We start from the raw sequence: 23,570 nt of genomic DNA on the forward strand, positions 1-23,570 counted from the left end.
GAGTTAACATTTTTTGAATTATTAAAATATAAATAATAAAAATAGAGATATAGGAATGGCACATTCCCTTCTGGGATCCATAGGGCGGAAGAGGTAAATTTTTAAACATTTTCATTTTTTTTTATATGATAGTAAGTATTTATCGGTTTTTTTTAGTGTGGATAAAAGAGTTAGTTGATCCCTTGGATATTTGCGACTGTCATATCAACCCAGGTACAACCTAATAGAACTTTATATGGTAGACCTAATTTACAAAAAAAAAAAAGACATTAAATAAAATATATATATATATATATATATATATATATATATATATATATAGGGCGTCCCATATAAAACGCAACCCAACCTTATATTGGTAGGTATTGAAATAATAAAAAGGCATGTGTAAATGTAAATGTATTTTTTATTATTACCATCCATTACCTTACATTTAGAGTAAATGTTGGAAGTGGCCGCCATCTTCTTGAATACAAGCTTCAATTCTTTTTACAGCGTTTCTTGCAACTTTTTTCAAAGTTTGTGGCTGGATATTTAATACAGCTTGTTCAATATTGACTTTCAATTGTTCAAGTGTTCGTGGTTTGTTGCTGTAGGCTTTTTCTTTGAGGTAACACCGAAGAAAAAAATCCGCTGCAGTCAAATCTAGAGATCTTGGTAACTACAAGCCTCGACCGATAACACGATTACCAAAGAATTCCTCGACGAAATCAGAAATTGAACCTGCGTAGTGCGATATCGCACCGTCATGTTGTAGCCGGCAGTGTCTGTCTCCCTCTTCCAAGAGTGCGATGAACTGAAATAAAATATCCTGATATCGTTCTGCATTAATTGTGTACTCGAAAAAAATAGGGCCGATTATTTTTTTCCGCGATATCGCGCACCACACGCCCAACTTCTGCGGGGGTAATTGTTTTTCGTGATAAACTTGGGGATTTTCAGCACTCCAAATTCTACTTTTGGCTGTTTACGTAGCCATCCAAATGAAACCGTGCTTCATCTGTGAAAAATAACGAATCCATAGCATTAATTCCCTCACGCAGAAATCGACGTAACCATTGACAATATTGTAGCCGTTTTTCTTTGTCGGGCTCAAGAAGTCGATGAACCGTTTGTATGCGATAAGGTCGTAATTGTAATTGTTTGGTCGCCCGATGAACAGTCCATTTAGACAAATTAATTTCAGTAGACAAACGTCTGATCGATTTATTTGGCGAGGCGAGTAATCGGTCTTTTATTTCAGTGACTATCTGTATTCAACACTGACGCAGATCTTTTGTGTTCCTTGTTATTAACGGAACCGGTCTCTCTAAATTTTGCGACTAACCTTAATACTGATGTTTTGTTAGGAGCCGGTTTATCTGGGTACTTATGGCGAAACAAATCTTGCACTGCAATCACTGATTTCGTACTGAAGTAAGTACGACTCAACAATGACACGTTCATTTAGCGAAAACACCATCTTGTCTCTAGCAATACACTGAACGTTATGATTACATTGTTGTTACTATCGGTAGTGTTCTACTGCGTCGCCGCGATGTTCAGATGTTGGACGAGTCCATTTCAGTAACGAGTAGGGGAGTAAGCTTGACTTTTGAAATTTCATTGATGAGTGATTGATGGGTTGCGTTTTATATGGGACACTCTGTATATATATATATATATATATATATATATATATCTTTTATAATTTTCCTTCTCTCTAATCATTTTTGATACTTTAAACACCTTATTGCTATTTTCAAAAAACCTTAGAAAAGAAGGTGTGATTAATTCACCTGAAAAAGGTTTACAGCTAGAACGTTACAAGCTTTTAGTTTTTCTTATTGATATAGAATAAAGTGTTGTTGTGGATCAGTATATTTTCACCGCCCTAGATTTTAATACGTTTTGAACAGTGGCGGTAACAAACCGATTTCAATTTGATGAAAAATCAACTTTCTCTTTCCCTCAAATTCCTGAAACAACTTAGTGTTTTTTCTATGTACCTCCATTAATTTTTAAAGAAACTTTTATTGTTAAACCCAAAATATTTGTTTAAAAAACCTCACTCCTTTAGATTTGGCGTAAATCAACTTTGTTTAAATTACTGGCACACCCGTGTCAAAGTGGTAGCATTCGTTTGTTTTTCATCTCTGCGATTAATCTCTGGGAAAAGTGATGCATAAGCTAAAACGATTCGTTGTTTATAAAATGGCTCAAAGAATTATTGAAGATAAAACCTCGTGAATGATTTTGTAAAATAAAATAATTAAAAAATATTAATTATTTTCTTACCAAATGAAACAGAGATGAAAATTCTGTGCTCAATACAAATTCTGGAAGAGTTAATAGAATTTTCCATTTCTTTTTTCTATTTTGAATTTAAATCTTATTACACGATTTCAGAAAATTAAAATGTAAGATTAGTAACTTCAATTTTTTTAATTGATTATTTTCTTGTGATAATACTAGCTATAAGTAATCCTGATGGAGGTGACCGAACTTAAAATTGTATTCAGAATTAGGTTAAGACCCATGTAACACGGATTCTTGCAAACATTAAAATTATTATTTGTAATGGAAAAATAATTTTAAGTTTTATTTTTGAAAAGAAAATTGTGTTATTGCTTCGCTTACCGTTAAGTACCATTTCTAAGTACGGTAAATTGTTCAATTCGTCATAAGAAATATCTCCATTAATACTATCAACCTCATCTATTAACTTTTCCTGGACATCAGGATTTGTTGCCAGTTCATATAAACAGTAACATATTGTGGAAGAACTTGTTTCATATGCTCCAAGAATAAAAACAAATGTCTCCGCTGCTAAATCCTTTAATGAAAGTTTTCTGCTGTCTTCTGAAAAAGAATAAATAGATAAATATTTTATTTTCGAAAAAAACTTTTTCTTCGAATTCATATGAATTGATAATTTAATTAATAACTAACTAATAATTGGTTATTTAAGTAATAGCTATTTCTATCCTTAAATATATATTTTTTCTTTTTAATTTAACGTAACAATATTTTAACTAAAATAATAGCATCGCACCACCGGGTTGGTCTAGTGGTGAACGCGTCTTCGCAGATCAGCTGATTTCAAAGTCGAGAGTTCTAAGATTCAAATCCTAATAAAGGTAGTTACTTTAATACGGATTTGAATACTACAAGGTGATTTTTTAGTCCTGTTACCCAATTGTTAATGTCTGGTAATTTTTTTCTAAAAAAGGTAAATTTTGTTTTTTCATTGGTAGTAGCGCAACTACCGAAGTTGGTAGCGCTACTCAACCGGTATAGATACGGCAGTGTGAGTTGATTCTCCTTGAGCTATGTAAACTTTTGTGCCGTTTCCAGTCGTGTTACGAACAGAATATATTTTACCATAGAACTAGTTTTCATTCTTGAACGATATTTCGCTACGAAATCATACACAAGTGTAAAAGAATCATTTCAAATTAAATTTTTTGGTGTTCCTCCGCCAGAAAAAATGTCAATTTCTGGGCTAGCAAACCGATTTCGAGAGACAGGTAGTGTCTGCGACAGAAAACGTAGTGGTCGACCAACTCGCTTGACAGATTACGTTTTAGAGAATGTGAGAACAAGATTGCTCAATTGTCCACGGAACAGTTTACGAAAACTTTCCCCGCAAGTTGGTTTGTCATATTCGAGTGTTCAGAAAGCTGGTAAAAATTGAAATTGTATCCGTATCGCGTACGATTAGTCCAACAGTTTCAACCTCCAGATTTAAACAAACGATTGCAATATTGCCGTCAGTTTAGGTCTCTCGTAAATGATAACGGAATCGAATTTTTAAACACAGTGTTCTTTATTGATGAAGCTTGGATCCATCTCGATGGTTATGTGAACAGTCAAAACTGTCGAATTTGGGCAGTTGAAAATCCTAACGCTTTACAAGACAAATCTTTGCATCCTGAAAAAATTGGTGTGTGGTGTGCGATATCTCGTCATCATATAGTCGGACCCATATTCTCCGAACAGACAGTAAGTAAATAGTGAAGTATACTGGAATATTGTGTGCCAATTTGTGTCCTTCCTGGAACCTCAAGAACGGTTTCAGCAAGACGGCGCTACATGCCACACGTCTCGAGAAACCATGGATTTTCTGCAAGAGTTCTTTGATGATCGAATAATAAGCAAGGGCTTAGGGCCACCAACGTCCCCAGACCTCACATCTCCTGACTACTTTTTGTGGGGCTATATTAAGTCCGAGGCCTTCAAAAACAATCCTCACACTATTAATGAACTTAAGTCAATATTACAGACTTAATCACGAATATTTCCAATGCAACTCTTAAAAAGGTTTCTGCTAATATGCTGAAAAGAGTCCGTGTGTGTATAAGCGCAAGGGGTGAGCATTTTGAGCATATTCTTTAACAATTATGTAAGTAATAGCTTTTTATTAAATGTCTTTTGTAAGTAATAAATACATTTTTTTATTCCACCTAAATTTCCCTTTCTTAAATTACATTTAAAATTGGGTAACAGAACTAAAAAATCACTCTGTATATCACGGATACCGGTGTTCTTTGGTGGTTGGGTTTCAATTAACCACACATCTTAGGAATGGTCAACCTGACATTGTACAAGACTACATTTCATTTACACTCATACATATCATCCTCATTCATCCTCTGAAGTAATCCCTGACGGTGACTCCCGGAGGCTAAACAGGAAAACCAATAAAATCAACACATCTTTGACGATCCGTTTGAAGCTCAACTTGCTTCATAATAAAATTAAAAAATCTAAATTGATTTTATTTTAGTTCAAAAAAACATTTCTGCAAACTTACATAAATATACTTCGTTACTGAATATATTCTTTAAACAAGACTATCCTTTTATATAAAATTTAATAACTCAAATTTTTTAAACGTGCGAACGCGCAATAAACCCAAAAAGATTATACCTTTTTCGATCTCGTTGCTTTTCCTTTTTTCTTTTTATTTTCTTTCCATTGTTACCAGTCTTTTTCATTCTTTCCGAGAATGTTTATTTTTGCTGTTCTGTAAATTTTTTGGAACTGTTCTACGGTTTTTTCGTTTCATGTAGGTTGAAATTCTTATTTGTTTTTCGAAGTATTTTTTTTTGTTATTGTGTTTTCCAATCTTTATTTAATTGTTTTAGGTCTTGGTTTAAGTCCTGGTGCAATCTATTTTTGTTTTTCTTTCTTCGTAAAAGTTAAACAATTGTTTGTAAATTTATTGTCACTTATTTTTTAAATATGGTCAGAATCATTCTTCTTTTCCGCATTTCCGTTTCTAAATCTTTTATTTCTTAATAAATCTTTTTGGTAGACTTTAGCCTACAACCTTCCTTTGTTCTTTTGGGTCCAAAAATCTTTTTTGAGATTGTTTTTCTTCTTTTAAAAGATTTCTTACATTAAACTTTCCTAAACACTGGCTTCTATGTAAGGCTTCTAGACAAATTTCTGTTTTGTAGCGTCGTAATTTAGCCTTATAACTGACTGAAGAATTTCTTATTGTAACCATCCGCCTTTAGTCTATAATGTGCTTTCATTTTACGAATCCTACTTTTAATTCCTTCTTTTTCGAGTACAAAAGTTATGTCCTATTATTACCTAAAAATATTTTCTCATTTTCTTCGCTGATAGGTATTTTTAGCATATTTTATTTTTCGATTGACAAATTGTTTTTCATTTATCAGTAGTAATTCAACTAATAGCTATTTCAGTGGACAATAGTTATTTTTAATATTAAAATACTGTTATGATCATTTAGAAGAGAAATAATGATCATAGTATGAGAATATCTTTAGAAAAAGATATTTTATCACCAATGAAATTAAATTTTAAAAAAATAGTACGAGTATGATACTTTTATTGTGGCCATACATGATAGACCACGTACTTATTTTAGAAATTAATTCACTGTTGTCTTATCTTGCAAACAAAAGGCCACAGTAGCAGTTTCAAAGGGTAATATTTTTAAGGAATTTTACATTATAATTTTCCTATTTTTTAATTATTTTTTGTGCCCGCCTTAATAATGGTTACTTTTAATTGCTTTATAAATTGTCTTTTTCAGCTTATTTAAACCCAAATTTATCATTTTTTTTCTTTTTAATTACCATTTTGGTCTAAAATAGTAAATATATGATAACTGAAAACCGTTAATTCAAACAGTGATATAGTATTAGATTAGCCCTTTTTTTCTTTGGAATTTTTGTTGCACATTTAACAGGAGAAGTTAACAAGTGCTTATTGGGGTTTGGAAGACTAATAGTCCAAAAGATATTTTTCTTAAATTTGTCTTAATTTAATTGTTTTATGAATTTATCATTGAAATTAAACTCTGCATAACAAAAAAGTGATTAGGGGAAACTAAGAAACCCTCAACTTTTTTACCATTTTAATAAAACAAGTCTTTCTTTTTTCCTGTTTAACCTCCGGGAATTACCGTTCAGGTATTACTTCAGAGGATGATGTGTATGAGTGTAAATGAAGTGTACTTTGTACAGTCTCAGTTCGACCATTCCTGAGATGTGTGGTTAAGTGAAACCCAACCACCAAACAACACCGGTATCTTCAATCTAGTATTCAAATCCGTATAAAAATAACTGACTTTACTAGGACTTGAACGCTGGAACTTTCGACTTCCAAATCACCTGATTTGGGAAGATGCGTTCACCACCAGACCAACCCGGTGCGTTTAATAAAACAAATCATTAATCTTTAAACTTAACGCAAATAATGTAGCTTGATACGTGTTTCTGAGCCTTTCTATTCTCCAAAAATCTTGTAATTCCCAATTACTTACCATGCTCTTAATTTTCGGCTATCTCGTTCATATTTTATTTTTTTGTGCTGAAAAAATTAATTAATTGTGAAAGATAACTATCATTAGTCATTTTTATTTACTACTTTGACTTCATCTTCTTTTTGCAAGGTTCTCATCCACTGTAAACTTATGAACATGAGTTATTATTTAGTTGTTTATATTTGATTACATTAAATACAGTTGTTTATATTTGATTTTTGTCTTGCACAGTGCAGATTGTGAATAATAATCCGTATCTTAGCAGACTGTTACATTAAGTTAAGAAAAGAGATTGAAAAAGAAAATCTAACGGATTATATTTTTTTGTTCAATTAGTTATTTAAATTTTATAATAAACTCTTAAGAGAAAACTTAATGTACCAATTAAAAAATCATTTATAAGAAATAAGTTTAACCAAATAAAAATAAAACCTTAGAAAAGTTCTTCTTAGGTTAATATCATTTTCTTTTTTAATACGAGTATGTGTAAACGATATATTCATAACACTACTAATTGCGTGAATAGCATATCTCTCATTGGCAAAAATAATACTTTTGTGACCCAATATATTAGCTCTATCTTGAAAAAAAACGAACTTGTCAGTATCTTCCTCGAGTTGAGGCGTTAGCCATTCGCTCAACATGTCCAGATAAATTACTCCGGTTATTGTCAATTCGTGAAAAAAGAACGGCCGTCCACCCTTTCACGAGACACAGTGTAAAACACGTTCACTTTACGGCAATCGTAAATATGTTGTAAACTTTCTCTTGGGTTTTTTTTACCCCATATTTTTACATTATATCTATTAAATTTTCCACTAATTTGGCCATTATGTCTATTAATTTTTCCACCAAAAATTAGGCGATGAAAAAAACTATCGTCATTTTCAACACATTCCTGTAACTCCACACAAAAATTTTAACGTAAGACTTTATAGTCGACATTTAACTTTGTACTAACTATAATTTTTAAGGCATCATTTTCAAACGTTTCAACAGAATTTTTCTTACAGTTGGTTGAAGAATTTGCAATTTTAAACTTGCTGATCTAGTCGATTTGCCTTGGCTACGTTGATACAAATAATGAACACGATCGATTTGTTTTTCTGAAACAGGAGGTCTTCCAGTACTTTTCTTTTTACACAGATACCTTGTGTTTTGAAACTGTTTATCCACTCATAGATTGATTTTCTTGTTGGTGGTAATTTTTGTTTTGAAACGTCGCTGTATGACAATAACAGAGATTTTTTGGCTAATTCTAGTACACAAAAAGCTTTCTCTACAACAACAGCGGTCATATTTCCAGACTGTTAACATGGCACCAATCAATGACATTGAGAATCAATCAATCATGCATTAATCATCGACATTAGCAGCAGAGCAGATATACCTACATAAACTTTAAAAAAATTCCCTGTAAAACTATATCATTTATTGTACTCACATACACCAGTTTAATTTTTCATAAGCTATAGAAAGTGTTTATTTCATTTTTAATCACTTTGTATTATAATTAACTTTTAATTTTTTTTCATTATATGAATTGATTTTAGTCATTTCATTTATTTATAAAACAATTACATCACTATTATCTTACATAATCTGTAACCATTAGTTTTTGTTTTTTTTGGAATTTAATAAATTTGCCATTTTTAATGTTCATTTAACAAAGTAACTTTCAAGGAAAAGTTATTCGTTTTGTTAACCAAGTGTAGTAGCATACCTATCAATTTTTTATGAATATGTATATATAATTAAATTTTAATAAGATTTTTATTTATAATACGAATATATATTGTATACTTTTTGGTTCTGTTTTGTTTTTCTAGTACAGATCTTTTTAACCCACCGGGTTGGTCTAGTAGTGAACGCGTCTTCCCAAATCACCTGATTTGGAAGTCAAGAGTTCTAGCGTTCAATTCCTAGTAAAGTCAGATATTTTTACACGGATTTGAATACTAGATCGTGGATACCGGTGTTCTTTGGTGGTTGGGTTTCAATTAACCACACATCTCAGGAATGGTCGACCTGAGACTGTACAAGGCTACACTTCATTTACACTCATACACATCATCCTCATTCATCCTCAAAAGTATTATCTGAAAGGTAGTTACCGGAGGCTAAACAGGAAAAAGGAAGTACAGATCTTCTTACATTATTATTTTTCCCAATTGTTACAGTATATAATAAGTGAGATTACTTTAAGAAGTGAAAATTTTGGTTTCATAGTACTTATATTCTTAATGTGTTAAGGTTCTTTGAATAAAAATATGTACAACAAAACTAGGACACAATTTTTACTTCTTTACGCCTTTTGGTATGCATGTCTCTTGTTGCCGTCTATTTTACTTAGGATTTCTGTAACGGGTGGAAGGTGTAATGAAATTATGAAATATACTAACGTGTTCTTGCTCATAAGGCACAAACGATATTAAGTTTATATAAAAATTGGACTATAATTGGAATATATGACGTTTTGTTGAAAGGTTTCCTGGGTTACTTTTAAAAATTTGCTTTAGTAATGTAGAAAGAAAATAGAAACCTTCTCTAACCCCAACTCAATTTGCACCAATTTGGGCGCATATGTTGGATAGAAATAGAGCACTACTTCAAAATTTAAGGAGTGCCCAGCGCAGAGCTTTGATAGTATGCACTGGTGTTTTTAAAACAACCTCCTACAAGGCTACCACCGTATTGGGAAAAACTCTCCCGATCGATTTAGCGGTGAAAGTTCGGGCAGCCATGTGGAAGTTGCGAAGAGGTCGCGAAGCCAAGGCATTTGGGATGCGGTTTCGAGCCGGGCTAGAACCGGAGCGGAACGGCGATTACAATGCACCGGATCTAAATTTCGTTCAGTTGCCCATTTCCCGCCTGCGGAAGAGGCTATGGAGCCTCGCGATGGAGGCATGGCAGCTCGAATGGCACACCACGACTAAGGGAAGATCCTTATATAGGTTTATACAGGATCCGGGGGGGAGGGTATATGCCTCGAATTCATTTTTAAGGGCAGCGGGTGCCCAAGTGCTCACCAACCATGTGGATTTGAAGCAATATCTGTTTAGGTTTCGCCTAGCGCCTGGTGAGTTGTGTGTCTGCGGGGAGGTCCAGTCGAACGAGCCTGCTCTTGGGGGGGGCCAGAGACCGGGCCACCCTGGAACTTAGAGGTCAGGGGAAAAACTGGTCGCTCATAAACGATGAGTCAGTGTGGTGAGAGCAGCATTGTGGAAACGTGAGGGAGTTCCTCGATGAGGTTGCTAAGTTCAACCGTCATCGCTAGAGTTTTATAATTAATCTGGGTAATACTGATTCCTATAGCGCCGCTGTGGGAATTTTTTCTGAGATAATGGCTGGCCACCAGCCAGATACAAACTCCAAGCGCTTTAAATGGTGGACAGGCACTAGCTGGCATACAGCGACCGAGGCGTGACAGCCTAAATTGCTGTCTATTATTATTATTATTAACTTTAATGACTTTTAGTAATTAGTAACAAGGGGTGCGCCTCCCCGATCTAGATTTAGTTTGACAAGTGAGCGGTTAGGACACATAAGCGGGTGGTGAATAGCACCCTGCTTAATCCGCTCACGCTGATAGGTAGCTCACTAGGAGCTTTTAGGTAACGAGGTCGCTAAACTGTTTAAGAAGCACAGTAGCCGTATCTTGGCACTGACATTTGGTCTATGCTCAGGGCGACCGAATGGGGTGGTGACGGGAGAAATACCAGTTAACCAATCTAACCCCAACTCAGAATTCAACAAAATTTTAGGTAAAATTTTCATTATTTAAAATATCGTCCAGATTATTCATAATATCCTTTTAAGGATAAATAAGACTGCGGTACTGTATGGGTTCCTGGCCATTGTGGCATCCTCGGGAACGAACGGGCTGATGAGGCTGCCAAAAGAGCTGCAATAAATGGCATCGGAGTACAATCGACATGTGATAGAGACTTCATGAGATCAGTCCAAGTAAATTTGCGGGCTCAGTGGAATAGGTTCTCGCTGCTGAGTCCTCCCACGGCATTACATAACATCCGGGGGAATGTGCTCGAGAAACCTCTTTCCCCAAGCAATAGAAGAGACCAAGTCCATCATCGGCTAAGGATTGGGCACAACAGGCTTACTAACGCTCATTTATTTAGTTCTCCTCAGAAGATCTGTGAGGCTTGCAAGGTCAAATGGTCCATGCACTATCTGCTCTTTGATTGCCCAATCTTTGGAACAATCCGACAAAGACCTGGGTTCACATATAAAATTTCTACTAAACCAAAAAGAAGGTATAAAACGTCTGTTACGGTTCCTGTCCCGCAGTGGAATGAAGAATATAATTTATTAGTTTTGTCTGTTTTGTGTGTTTTAGTTGTTACTTGTCTATATTTATTCTTTATTGTTTATTTTTTTATTTATGATTTTTGTTGTTTTATGTAACACAACATGATAGTGTTACTTTAGTCGCTAATAACTGTGATTGTTTATGCGGCTGTAAATAAAAGCAAAAAAAAAAGTTAAAATTTTAAAATATACATTTAAAAAGTGGTATACATACCGAAATCCCCTATTAGTTTGTTTGAGAAGTGTTCATTTTTTAATTTTTGATTATTGCTTATTTATTTTTAAAGAATTTTCTAGAATGAATTTTTGAAATATTATCATCCCTTGTTCAAATATGTTGTAAATAAATCCCAGCTTTTTTCCACCCATAATTATCAGCCTAAAAGCACTGGAGTTTTTTTTTGCATATTCAAACAGTAGTCTTCCACTGTTATTAACTATTTTAATCTACGAAAACTATAACTACATTGCAAAAATTTAAGAAAAACTTGAATAAAATTAAAAATAAAATAAAAACTCGAAATACCTGGTATTTCACTAGGTTGTTCATCGTAGTTGCTGTTCTTATCCCATACCTCCATTAATAATTGCATGAAATCATTTCGTACTACATTATTTTTTGTCCTGTAATCTACTATTTTTTTAGTTAAATTTAAGTAATAATTTTCCACTTCCTTCGGAGTAAATCTTAATTTAAGAAGTCTTGCTATACTTTTACTGACCAAAGGTAATGTAAATCTAAATGATTGAATCAAATCCGGTGCTGTCACTTTAAAAGCTATTTTGCTTAATTCACTATCGTCTTCCAGCTTATGTCCTTCGATTCCAACTGCTGTATTTGCGATTACATTCACTCCATGTCTCGCTAATAAATATTTAAAACCGATTATATCTTCATTTCTATCTAATAAATCGATTATATAGTTTTTCAGTTCGAGAGCACAAATTTTCATGGTACTATACATAAGTTTCATTTTTCCGCTTGAAAAAGCTGGACTGATTACATTACGGGTATTTTTCCATTTCACACCGTCTAAAGCGAATAGATGAGCGGATAAAGAATCAACATTATCGTCATAGTATACTCCTCTGTTAGAAAAATACTGAAAATCTTTGACTAGAACGTTTTTAATTAAATCTAAATCTCTTACGACCAAAGCCGGTGATAAAAATGAATAATATCCTATATATTTATGTCCTTTTCCTTGTTTATAAATATCAGCTATTGTTTCAGCAACCCACTTTTTAGCTAGAATAAAATCACCTAACGATCCAAATGGAAATTTTCCAGTAACGTGATGAAAGCCTTTGCGATTCCAGTACGAAAATTGATATTTAATATAACCGTATGATATTATTATAACTGTCAATAATAATATATAAAATTCCATGCACCAGGAGGTTGAAACCATTATTGAGTTTAATGCCCTAAAACATAATTTCATATTTGCATAAATATAAATACTGTAATATGAAATTAAACAATCATTTTTTTAAAATTATTACATGAAATAAAGTAAAAAAAAAATCATTACTGTGCTCCTTTTATGTCCTTTTTTATGTTGAAAAATATTATTTACGTTCAGAAAGTTACTGTGCATTGAGTTATGGAAGTGTAATGACGAAATTCTCTTAATTATTACTTTGTATTTTTATTACATTATTTTATAAAAACGGATATTAAAGTAACTGGATTAATTTATAAAAGGTGTTGAAAATTACCTCCTACAACATTAATACAACACTGCACACGTTTCGATTTATTTTCGAACACTTTAACCAGCTGAGGTACTGGAATGTCTCGTACGTATGTCTTTGTTGTTTGTAGTTCATTAATCGGGCGCGGTTTGTTGCGATGCACTGTTTGTTTCGCTACCCCCCCCCCTCATGGTAAAGCAATCTGATGGGAGGTGATTGTACAGGCTGCAAACCCCTTGAAATGATTCGTTTTCCAAAGACATTTCGTAAAAACATCATTGACCTGTGTTAGCAGCGACGACATCTTATTGGAACCAACCGTGATTGATTTTCACTATTGTTAACTGACTAATGATGTTTTTTCAAACAACACAATAACGATAAATTATTTTCCCACTCTATTTTCAAAAAAGATTGGATTCACAATGCGCATTCGACTCGCAGCGACCCAGACTCCAATTTTTGCTTCGTGTAATTCATGAATATTAGTTGACTACAGTCGTATATTTCGTGAATTAATATATCCTCCCACAAGAAATCGCAAAAACCACGCTTTATCTGCAAAAAACCTACGGAATTTTGGTCAATAAAACCTTGACAATAATTTTGTCTTTTGGCATGATCTGTAGATTTCAGTTCTTGAATACACATTGCTTTGTAGAAGAAAAGTTTCAGTCCTTTTCTTATAGCTTTAGTGCTGTAGCAAGTCCGATATCTTGCTGTTGTGCTAATTTACGCATTAACTTTGATGGACCTTTAGCCCTCGAATCCGAACTATCAAGCAGCTTCTTCAGCTTATTTTTTGATCATCGATCAGCGTCTTCAATAGAGCCTGTTATCCGAATTCTTTTGATAAGAGTTCGAACTGCATTGCGGCGAGGAACAGGAGTTTATTAAAAGAAACTTTTCAAAACTTGTGTTTCAATAAATATTTGTCAACTTCACGAAAGCAGAGTTCAACGAGAAAAATGCGTTTCTCTACCGAAAGAACAATTACGTTTCCGCAACTATTGATTGCGATAAACGAAACGAAACCCGGCACGTTAAATTATAGCACAACACCTGACGTCTCTCGGTTTATTTTTGAGTACCGCCAAACGAAGAATTCACAGGGAAACAAACCTAATGCCGAAAGAACCGAATGCACCACATAATTCTAAAGCACAGCGACTTTCCGAACGCACTGTATTTAAAAATATTATACATGTCTACGTGCATCGCAACTTAGTACCCAAAAATTATGTTGATTAATATATGTAGAGGAGTCTTAATGACTATAAATAAAGAGGAAATATTTAAGACATTCATACTAGAAGAGATTTTGACAAAATCTCAGCTTTTGTAGTTCTACCGCAGCCACTTTATTAAATTTAACTAGAATTTAATTTTATTTAATTTATCTACAACCAACAAAAAAGAATTAAACAAAAAGGATAAACCTAGAAAGATACATAGTATTATTATTAAATCTATTAAAACAAAGAACATGCTTTACAAAACTTGGAAAAAAGTCCTCAAATGGTGAATTAAAAAGAAATTATACTTGTTATGCATACAAATTAGAAAATTACTGAATTAGTTAAGCTGAAATATGATAGTGATAGGTAAGGATAATAAAACAAAAACGTGAAATTTTGTAAAGGTAAAAATAGATTACTAAGGCTAAAAGTCTCACAAGAAAAATGATTTTTTGAAGTTAACTGAAGTTGTTAAAGTAATATGGGAACCTGCTTACAATAATGCGTTATCACCCATATTTAACTTGCGTAAAAAAATTTAATAATATTTAAATAAAACGAAAATAATGACATCAAAATGGTATTAAATCACGTTAAACTAATAATCTACGAGTATTATTGTATAAGTACGATAATTTAAAACAATTGCATAACTTGTCTAAAAGCAAAACAAGAAACAAATCTATTGCTTTACCATTGGTTGCCATTCGAAATGGGCAAAAAGCACTTCTGCAATGCTACAAAACTATTTAATAGTTTGCCAGAGATTTGAAATTATTAGATACAAGTAAAAATATACTTAAATCTAAACTGCGGAGATGGCTATTTGTAAGTAAATAGAATAATTTAAAAAAATAATTTTTTTTTTTATATTTGTAACAAATTATATAAGAAGTATTTTTATTAAGTTAATTTTAGGTTAAATTGGAGTTATATGGACTTCTGATATGAACTGCAGTATACATAACTTTTTTTTTAGGATAAGATCCTTATGTTTTATTTTTTTTATTTTTGATTCTACATCCAGGCACGAGCTCAGGTTTATACACTTCCTACCAGGTTTATAACCCTACCAGGTTTCGTATAACCAGGTTTATACGAGTTCCAGTGCTGATTATGTATGTGTAATAGAAGGTAATATTATTATTGTGTATTGGAATATTGCAATAATACCTGGTAGATAAATAAATAAATACATTTCTAGATTTTTATCTCAACTTTACATTCTTTAACTTGTTAAGATCTTGATAATAAAGATACGATACCGATTTTTTACCATGAAATTTGTCCACATAAATTGTTGCTTCTTTTCTCTTTACTGTTGGTTCTTTTCATAGGCTTTTTCAATAGGCTCTTTTTCAATAGGAAAATATGAATGTTTTCTTCACTGTCTCCAATTTTAATATTTATATACAGACTGTATCACGAAGTTCTCCTGGGATTTTCATAACCTATTCTACTCGTGGAAATAATTGAAAAAGACCATATAAACATATGTTTTAAAATTCTTCCTTTGTGAGTTACGACGAGTGAAAGATTTCGCTAAAATTTCAGCTACCCTAGAGAAAAAAGGTCGTACTAAAATTTCTATGACGCTAATTAAGGGGAAGAATTGGTGATTCCTTATAGTTTTTTTGACCTGAAAACTTAAATAATCTACGTTCCAGAACCAAAGCCCTCTTGAGGAGAGTCATCATGGCAACTGGGAGGGATCTTGTGATGTCTCAATAATCCAAGAGGGACCTCGTCGGGAGATAAGCTTCAAGCTGCACTAAGGGGGGGCTAGTCTTCAGCCACGAAACTTGGGACTGACCAAAGTAACGTTTTGTAGGCGGTTACCGGTTGCTCTCATGTGGTTAAATAAATAAATAAAAAAGAGGTTCCAGAACCGAATCTGCCATAGTTTTTGAGAAATTTGGAGTGTAAACCAATAAATTAGTGTAAAAAACCCTTTTTTTTTGTTTAATATACTTTGTTAAGTGGCTAATAAGCACATAAAACTTTTAAACAAAACATGTACAAAATTTAATTCCGAACAAATTGGTTTAAGTTAAGTTGAATAAATCAAAGAAAAGTTAAAAAAATTAGAATTTTATCGTAGCGAAATCTTTTACTAGCCATAATCGTAAACGAAGCATTTTAGAAAATATATTTAACTTTTTCCATGATTTTCACAAATAGAATAGGTTACCTAAGTTCCTGGAGAACTTCATGATACACTCTGTATATATTTCACTTAAGTGGAAAATCTTTTAAAAAAAAAAGAATATTTTATCATCGCAGACGATTTGAAGTTCTTTTTTTTAATTGTATTTTCCAATAAAAATTTGTAATCAATTGTATGATTATCCTAACATGTTTTCGAATATTAGAGTTAAGTAATACTCAAAAATACCTTAATATTATATAAAATTAAAACCTAATATTGCATGTAGTATTATAAAATACTATATTACATATAAAAAAAAATGTTAGGTTAGCTGTAATTGATGTAGACCAGTAATTATGGGATAGAGAAAAAATTAGTATGTTTATTTTATTATATATTCGAACGCGAATATATATTAATAATTTTTAATTTCTATCTACAATGACAAAAAAAAATTATCTCGTTCATCGGAACAGCTGTCCAGTGTCGGTTTTTTCTATTAATGAGAAATATTGAAAAAGTTATCTGTTATGTGTAATGTATGAAAAATAGAATGCTACAACTATGTTTCTAATATCGTGAGTGTTTGGTAAACAGATTGTTTAAAATAATAAAACAAGCTTAATTTTATTTATAACGATAATTTTACATAATACATATTTTGAGGCAGCTGTATTGCAACATTTATATTTGTTTACAACTGGAGAGATCATACGGTGATACTGTATAATTAGTTTACATTTCGTAAAAACTTAATTTTTTTATCTCTAGGGATTAACAAGATTTATTTTATTGTATTCTTCAAAAGTAACAAAGAAAAGCTTAATAAAAATAAGTTAACTAATACTACCTATTACTTAAGATAATACTATCTCAACTTGAAGATAATGTTATATTTTACTTGACTAAAAGGTCATTGTAATGTTTTGTTTTTTTCTTTCTTTTGCTACTTATTATCATACGAAACATATTTTAATAGAAGATTAAAGTCTTTTTTTATTTTCAAATTATCCTACCTTATAAAAGAGTTGAAACATTTTGAAACTATAATGAATACCAAATTAGATTCTTTTATATATTATTTTATTTACAACTCGTTTGTATAGAATTAAAAGTGTTATTGCCAGAAAACCATTGGAAACGGTTGTAATTTCCATCTGGTGTTATCTTATTGGAATATTTTTTTAATTACAGAAAACAATTTTACTATATATAATAAAAAAAGATTCATAATCTATTATCTTATATGTGTAGTTATCTTGTATGACAATTCTAGTTATGATTTTTGATGCATGACCAGTTAAACTAATTGTTCTGTATTCTTCACATTTATCTGCTCCTGCTTTCTTTGGTATCATGACTATAACACTTTTTTTGAAGTCTGACGGAACTTCCCCTTTTACATAAATATTACACACCAGTTTGTATAATCTATCAATCTCTTCCTCACCTACACTGCGCAGTAATTATACAGGTATTCCGTCTATTCCAGGAGCCTTTCTGCCATTCAAATCTTTTAATGCTCTCTTAAATTCAGATCTCAGTATTGTTTCTCCCATTTCATCCTCTTCAACTTCCTCTTCTTCCTCTATAACACCATTTTCTAATTCATTTCTTCCGTATAACCCTTCAATATATTCCACCCACCTATCGACTTTACCTTTCGTATTATAAATCGGTGTACCATCTTTGTTTAACAGATTATTGGATTTTAATTTATGTACCCCAAAATTTTCCTTAACTTTCCTGTATGGTCCGTTTATTTTACCAATGTTCAGTTCTCTTTCCACTTCTGAACACTTTTCTTTAATCCACTCTTCTTTCGGTAGTTTGCACTTCCTGTTTATAGTATTTCTTAATTTTCGATAGTTCCTTTTACTTTCTTCATCACTAGGATTCTTATATTTTCTACGTTCATCCATCAGCTGCAATAATATATATATGTATATATTTGCTTATATAGTTACATTTATTTTTAATAAATGTTCGAAATGTCCTGCTTCTGTTGTTTGACAGTGTACCAATCTGTTGTAAAAGATATTGCATTAATCAATGATTTACTAGTGATATTTTGTACTGGTTCTAGAATTATATTTTGTAAATCATCGATATCATGAGCCTTATTAACAATACTTTTTAAGTGGCCCGTAGAAAATAATCCGATGGGATAAGTCGGGTGATATCGCTGACCACTCTATTTGACCCCTTCGGCCAATTCATCTTCCAGGAAAAATTTCACGTACCTGAAGATCAAAATCAGGCGAGGCAATATCTTGTTCAAACCGAATGTTTAGGAAGTTGATTCTCACAACGTTTTTGAATCTTTGGAATGATTCTAATTGTTTGGACGCGAAGCAAAGCTTCTCAATCATATCAATAAGTTTACGTTTCCATATAAATAAGTATATATGGAAACCAGTAATGTCGTATTTCATAAATATGAATTTCTTAAGTATGGATGGAAATATAATGCAGTTCCATTTTTATGAGAAGTGCTGCTTTACCTATGTCCTATGCGCTGGTACATATCAACACCAGTTAAATTTGGATGTATAAATATAGAATTTATTTGAGATCAGAACAGGCGATTTGCCTATACTCTGATGATGAGAAGAAGGAGAAGAAGCAAAGCCTCAATTTCATTGTGTTTAAATTTCCATCAATCGTCCCTATTAATCGCCTACTGACATTACCTGCCCAAACATTTACTTTGACTGGATTATGTATATTTGCCTCACGATACCGATTTGGATTAATGTCAGTCCATTATCGACAATTATGGCGATTTACATTACCATTTAAAAGAAATGTGAACTTATCATTAAAAACTATGTTGTTTAATAAATTAGGATCTGCACAAATATTGTTCATCATAATTTATCAGAACTCAAGTCTTCAATCGTAGTCATCTCCATTAAGTTCTTGCACCATACGAATTTCGAAAGGTTAAAATTTTCATTTTTTAATGTTCAAATGACTGAACTTTGGCTCTAATGTTATGTTTTTGTGCTGCTGTTTGAGTCGAGGAATGAGGATTGTCAATAAATTCTTGCATAATCCCTAACGATATGTTATTATTTGCAGATTTAAGCCTTCCTAGTTTCCCCATTATTAATGCTTCTTGTTTCCTCAAATCGTTCTATGGGTTTTGACATTGTACCTTTTGAAATAGGATTACGATTATTAAACGTTGCAATGAACAATTCACAAACTTCATTATATGATCAAACTCTATCATAAAACCTTTCCATCATTAAAAGTGTGACCTTCTCCTGTTTTCTAACTGACGTGTTGATAGCAATGTTAGGAGGACAGAAAAAATTAATTAAGTAAAAGCAATTACAAAAAAAAGGTAAAAAAGATGCAAATAATAAAAGTGGCTTACAAATGCAATAAAGATAAGCAAAATCAATTATCCAACCGATTATAATAAAGTCTCATGTAGTAATGAAGACTAAATAGACTATTACACAATAATTAACTAAGCGTCATTTTTACAACATGGATAATAGACCATCAATGATTAGCTGATCAGTATAATTAGGTGATAATTTTTTTTTTATTTTCTCATTAAATTAAAACAACAATCTTTAGGTTAATTATTTCTTTTATATTTTAAAATTGAAATTTAACTTTTAAAATAAATTTGAATGTATTTCAGTTTAAATTCTGTTTATTTAATTTTATTATTCAAAGTTACTACTTTTCAAAATCCAAACTTTATTACTCCGCCATTTTGGGTTTAGAAATCGTACCGACCTTCTATTTATACCATTTTTCTTGACTTAAAGAGACCTTTAAAATGATTTATTACTAAAAGAGTGTTACCATTTAAAATATTTGATTTACAACTCCAGAGCCATCTCTCAATAAGGGATTGAAATTCTATTTTACGTCAAAAGGTAAAGTAGTTGACCGATACCTTATCCTGGAAGTTACAGTATTCTATCTGGAACGTTTTTAAAGTTGATGAGAGGTTTCCATACTTTTGACTCATTCTGTATATATATAAAATATTATATAAAGAGAAAGTTTTCTTGTAGTTTTTTTGTTCGGGATAAACAAAAAACTACCCGCTCTATCGCAACCAAATTATATATATATATATATATATATATATATATATGTGTGTGTGTGTGTGTGTGTGTGTGTGTGTGTGTGCGCGCGCGCGCGTGTGTTTGTATACTGCAGTTTCCGGTTGAAGCACAAACTTAATGAACTGTGAACTGTGAGTGTCTATAACTTTGTGAGCTGGGTATGAAACTGAATGATTATGAATATCTAAAAAGTAATTTTAGATTTTTTTGAAATTCCGAGTTTCAAAGGTTGAAATGGATTTTTTTATTTATTTTCGAAACTCTCTTGTTCTTTTAATTTTTAGGTAACAAATGAAGAAATCAACCTGATTTTTGGTCAGTATAATCTTCATGTCAATAAACAAATTTCTACGTTTTTGAAATTCGACCATGAAAGAGGATGAAGAAAGATAAAAACAAATTTGAACAATGATTGTAAATTTTTCCAATCCCGACTGCAGTAAACGAGATATTCATTAGATTTGGGCTTGCATATTCTCTTCCGATAAATATTTACAAACCATTTTCGGAGTTTTTTTTAATACCAATTCTTTTGGGGTGCGAAGGTATATGGGGCGCTGTGGCTTTTCTAACACAGCCAATGCCACCGTTACTGTATGTGTGACTGGCTACACCTGCCTCCGGTTGCTTGACTAAAAAACATATGATAAAAGATTGATCGCTACGAGATACGCAAGTAACCATATACCTCGGGTAAAGTTGCGATAGGTTGCTAGTAGCTACATATATATGTTACGGTGGTTATAATACAATATCTTTTTATATTTAATTATTATTTTTTCATATGCCCTATTTAGTATATATAAAAGTTTCATGCTATTTGTAGATTAGTCGTTACATGTATGTTTAAATATTGGTTGAGAAAGGTTAGAATTTAGTTCATTTTTATCAAATACTGTTGACCTACAAAAGTTGTTCAAGCAGTATAACTTTTCAATTGTATAAGAGATAATGTTCTTGAAATTCATGGCAATAACATCAACTTAAAGACAAAAAAAGCTGATACTTACTTACTTATCGGTAACGCATAAAATTCTTAGTTGGGCAATAATTGTTATCGCTTCAGACAAAATTGCAAGATAAAACTATTGTTGTTTGTAAATATGATGTTAATTGTTTTCTTGACAGCTGAATGAAGTATTAAGTTATTACGCTTCTAATAGCGAACTAACAGATTATATCAACAATGTTGATTATTATCTTAGACTACAAACATTTATAGACTGCAATTTACGCAGACAAGGAAAGTACTTCAGTTAACCGAATAATCATCGGAATTTAAATTTTATTTAATAGTAACCTCATTTATGAATATCTATTGTAGAACTGTCTACTGCTTTAAAAAAAACGTTGATACGATCACTGAAAAATAAAGAAAACAATTTTTTTTTAAATGTACTGTGTCGCAGTAAAATCTATTTTTCCAGTGATTTTCTGCAAATATAAACGACGCCTTTTTTGCTATTTAAAGAAATTATAATAGACAGAACGAGAGTTAATCTATTACGATTTTTATTTAGCTCTTAATTAAAAAATTTAAAAAACCTCAAGGTTAGGTTTTGTCCTGTTGCCACGTTAATCACATTTATACAATTTCATTCCGAAATCAAAATTTCTAAGATGTGTCGTTTCATGAATCCGAAATGCTGACCTAAATATTGTAAAAACCTTCAATTTAAAATAAACTGTATACATTATAAAATTAATATGAAAATAAGATTGGATACTTTCAATAAAAGTATTAAAGCTTAAAATTATACTTAAACAGTTTTAGAAAAATTCATTTAAAATTTTTTTTTAATATTTTATAATACATCAATAATTTTTGGAAAATTGCTTGCAGATACTAAAAACGTACAATTATATGGACACAGACTACAATTCAAATAAATGGTGTAACATCGAGAAATAAATCTGGGCATTAAAATATCAAAAGCTATCGTAAAAACCTCACTATCAATATTTTTTTTTTAAACAAAGATGCTATTTCAAAAACAAGCTGAAAATTCTTCCTACATTTTTTACACACGTTTAATTTTTTTCAGTGAACCATAACCAAATCTATCTTGATAAAATTTTCAAAATTGTGAGAATTTTTAGTTTTTGACTCATCAGTGCTTCGGGAAATATTATTTTCTGTTATTCAAATAAAACTTCAAACAGCTGAGAAACAATGGAGATCATTGAACTGTATTGATACTAAAATTCCAGTACGATAAAAGGAACTGTATAAAACACAGTTACTTTTATACTGATTTGAACACTAGATCGTGGATAACGGTGTTCTTTAGTGGTTGGGTTTCAATCACCCACATATCTCAGGAATGGTCTACTCGAGACTGTAAAAGAATACACTTCGTTTAAATTTATACATATCATCCTCATTCATCCTCTAAAATAATACTTCACGGTGGTTCCGGAGGCTAAAAAGAAAAAGAGAGTTCGAGAAAAATCGAACAGAATTTAAACCAGATCTTCGTTTCCACCACTATATAAAATCAAATATATTTATTCATAAATAAGCTGTAAACATACTACTGTAATAAACTACAAGTCAGAATGTAGAAAAATATTTTTTTACAAGTAATGAAAAAAAAACACTATTTTTTTAGAATCTGCGTGTCAGAATAAGATAATTTCGCATAAAGTAAAATATGAACAATTAAAGACGTTACTGCAGGTATCATTGAATAGATAAACAATACTTTATTCCAACGTGTTGAAGAAATACAAATAGAAATCGAACAGTAGTTACAAGGAAATGTTTGTAAAACTACTTTTTTTTTTAAATATTTAATTGTAGAAAATTTTAAAAATATATATATTACATTTTCCGGTAATTATTATTATTTTTTTTTTTAATTACATATATTTATTGTATGATGATTGATTTATTTTATGATGATGACTATTAAGCCTTTACGACATAAAGATTACATTAAAACATTTTTAAAATTGACCGAATGAATTTTTTATTGAAAATAGAAATGACAGTTACCGTTTAATTATGGTAAGAAATCTGTACTTTCAAACTCTTTGTTAAAGTTTCTTTGCCAGGGACGTCTTGTGACTCCACATGACATTACTGTCGCTGGCTTCTGATTTTCGCCTCCTTGAACCAGACCAGCGCTTCCTTGTGGCATAGCGAATAAATTCATGTTGGGTCTATGTGACTGATCGCTTTCGATGGAACAGTTTTCCCTCACACTGTGAGTAATTGAAGTCTGGTCAACTAAGTATTAATTATATCCAAATCTTATGTTGTGTTCAGACTATGA

At 31.6% G+C, this 23,570-nt stretch overlaps 1 protein-coding gene across 1 annotated transcript in view; it reads right to left on the reverse strand.

Annotated features, from left to right (window-relative positions):
• Window positions 1-23,570, reverse strand: part of LOC142321295 (uncharacterized) — a 78,635-nt gene that overhangs the window by 7,756 nt on the left and 47,309 nt on the right. The window contains exons 7-8 of the mRNA XM_075359292.1: window positions 11,637-12,538; window positions 2,620-2,841 (exon numbers count right to left, since the gene is read on the reverse strand). Of these exons, the coding sequence (XP_075215407.1) occupies window positions 2,620-2,841; window positions 11,637-12,538 (1,124 nt within the window). The remainder of the gene's footprint in view (window positions 1-2,619; window positions 2,842-11,636; window positions 12,539-23,570) is intronic.

Source organism: Lycorma delicatula, chromosome 3 (assembly GCF_047948215.1).
Source record: "Lycorma delicatula isolate Av1 chromosome 3, ASM4794821v1, whole genome shotgun sequence".
In the NCBI taxonomy this organism is placed as follows: Eukaryota; Metazoa; Arthropoda; class Insecta; order Hemiptera; family Fulgoridae; genus Lycorma; species Lycorma delicatula.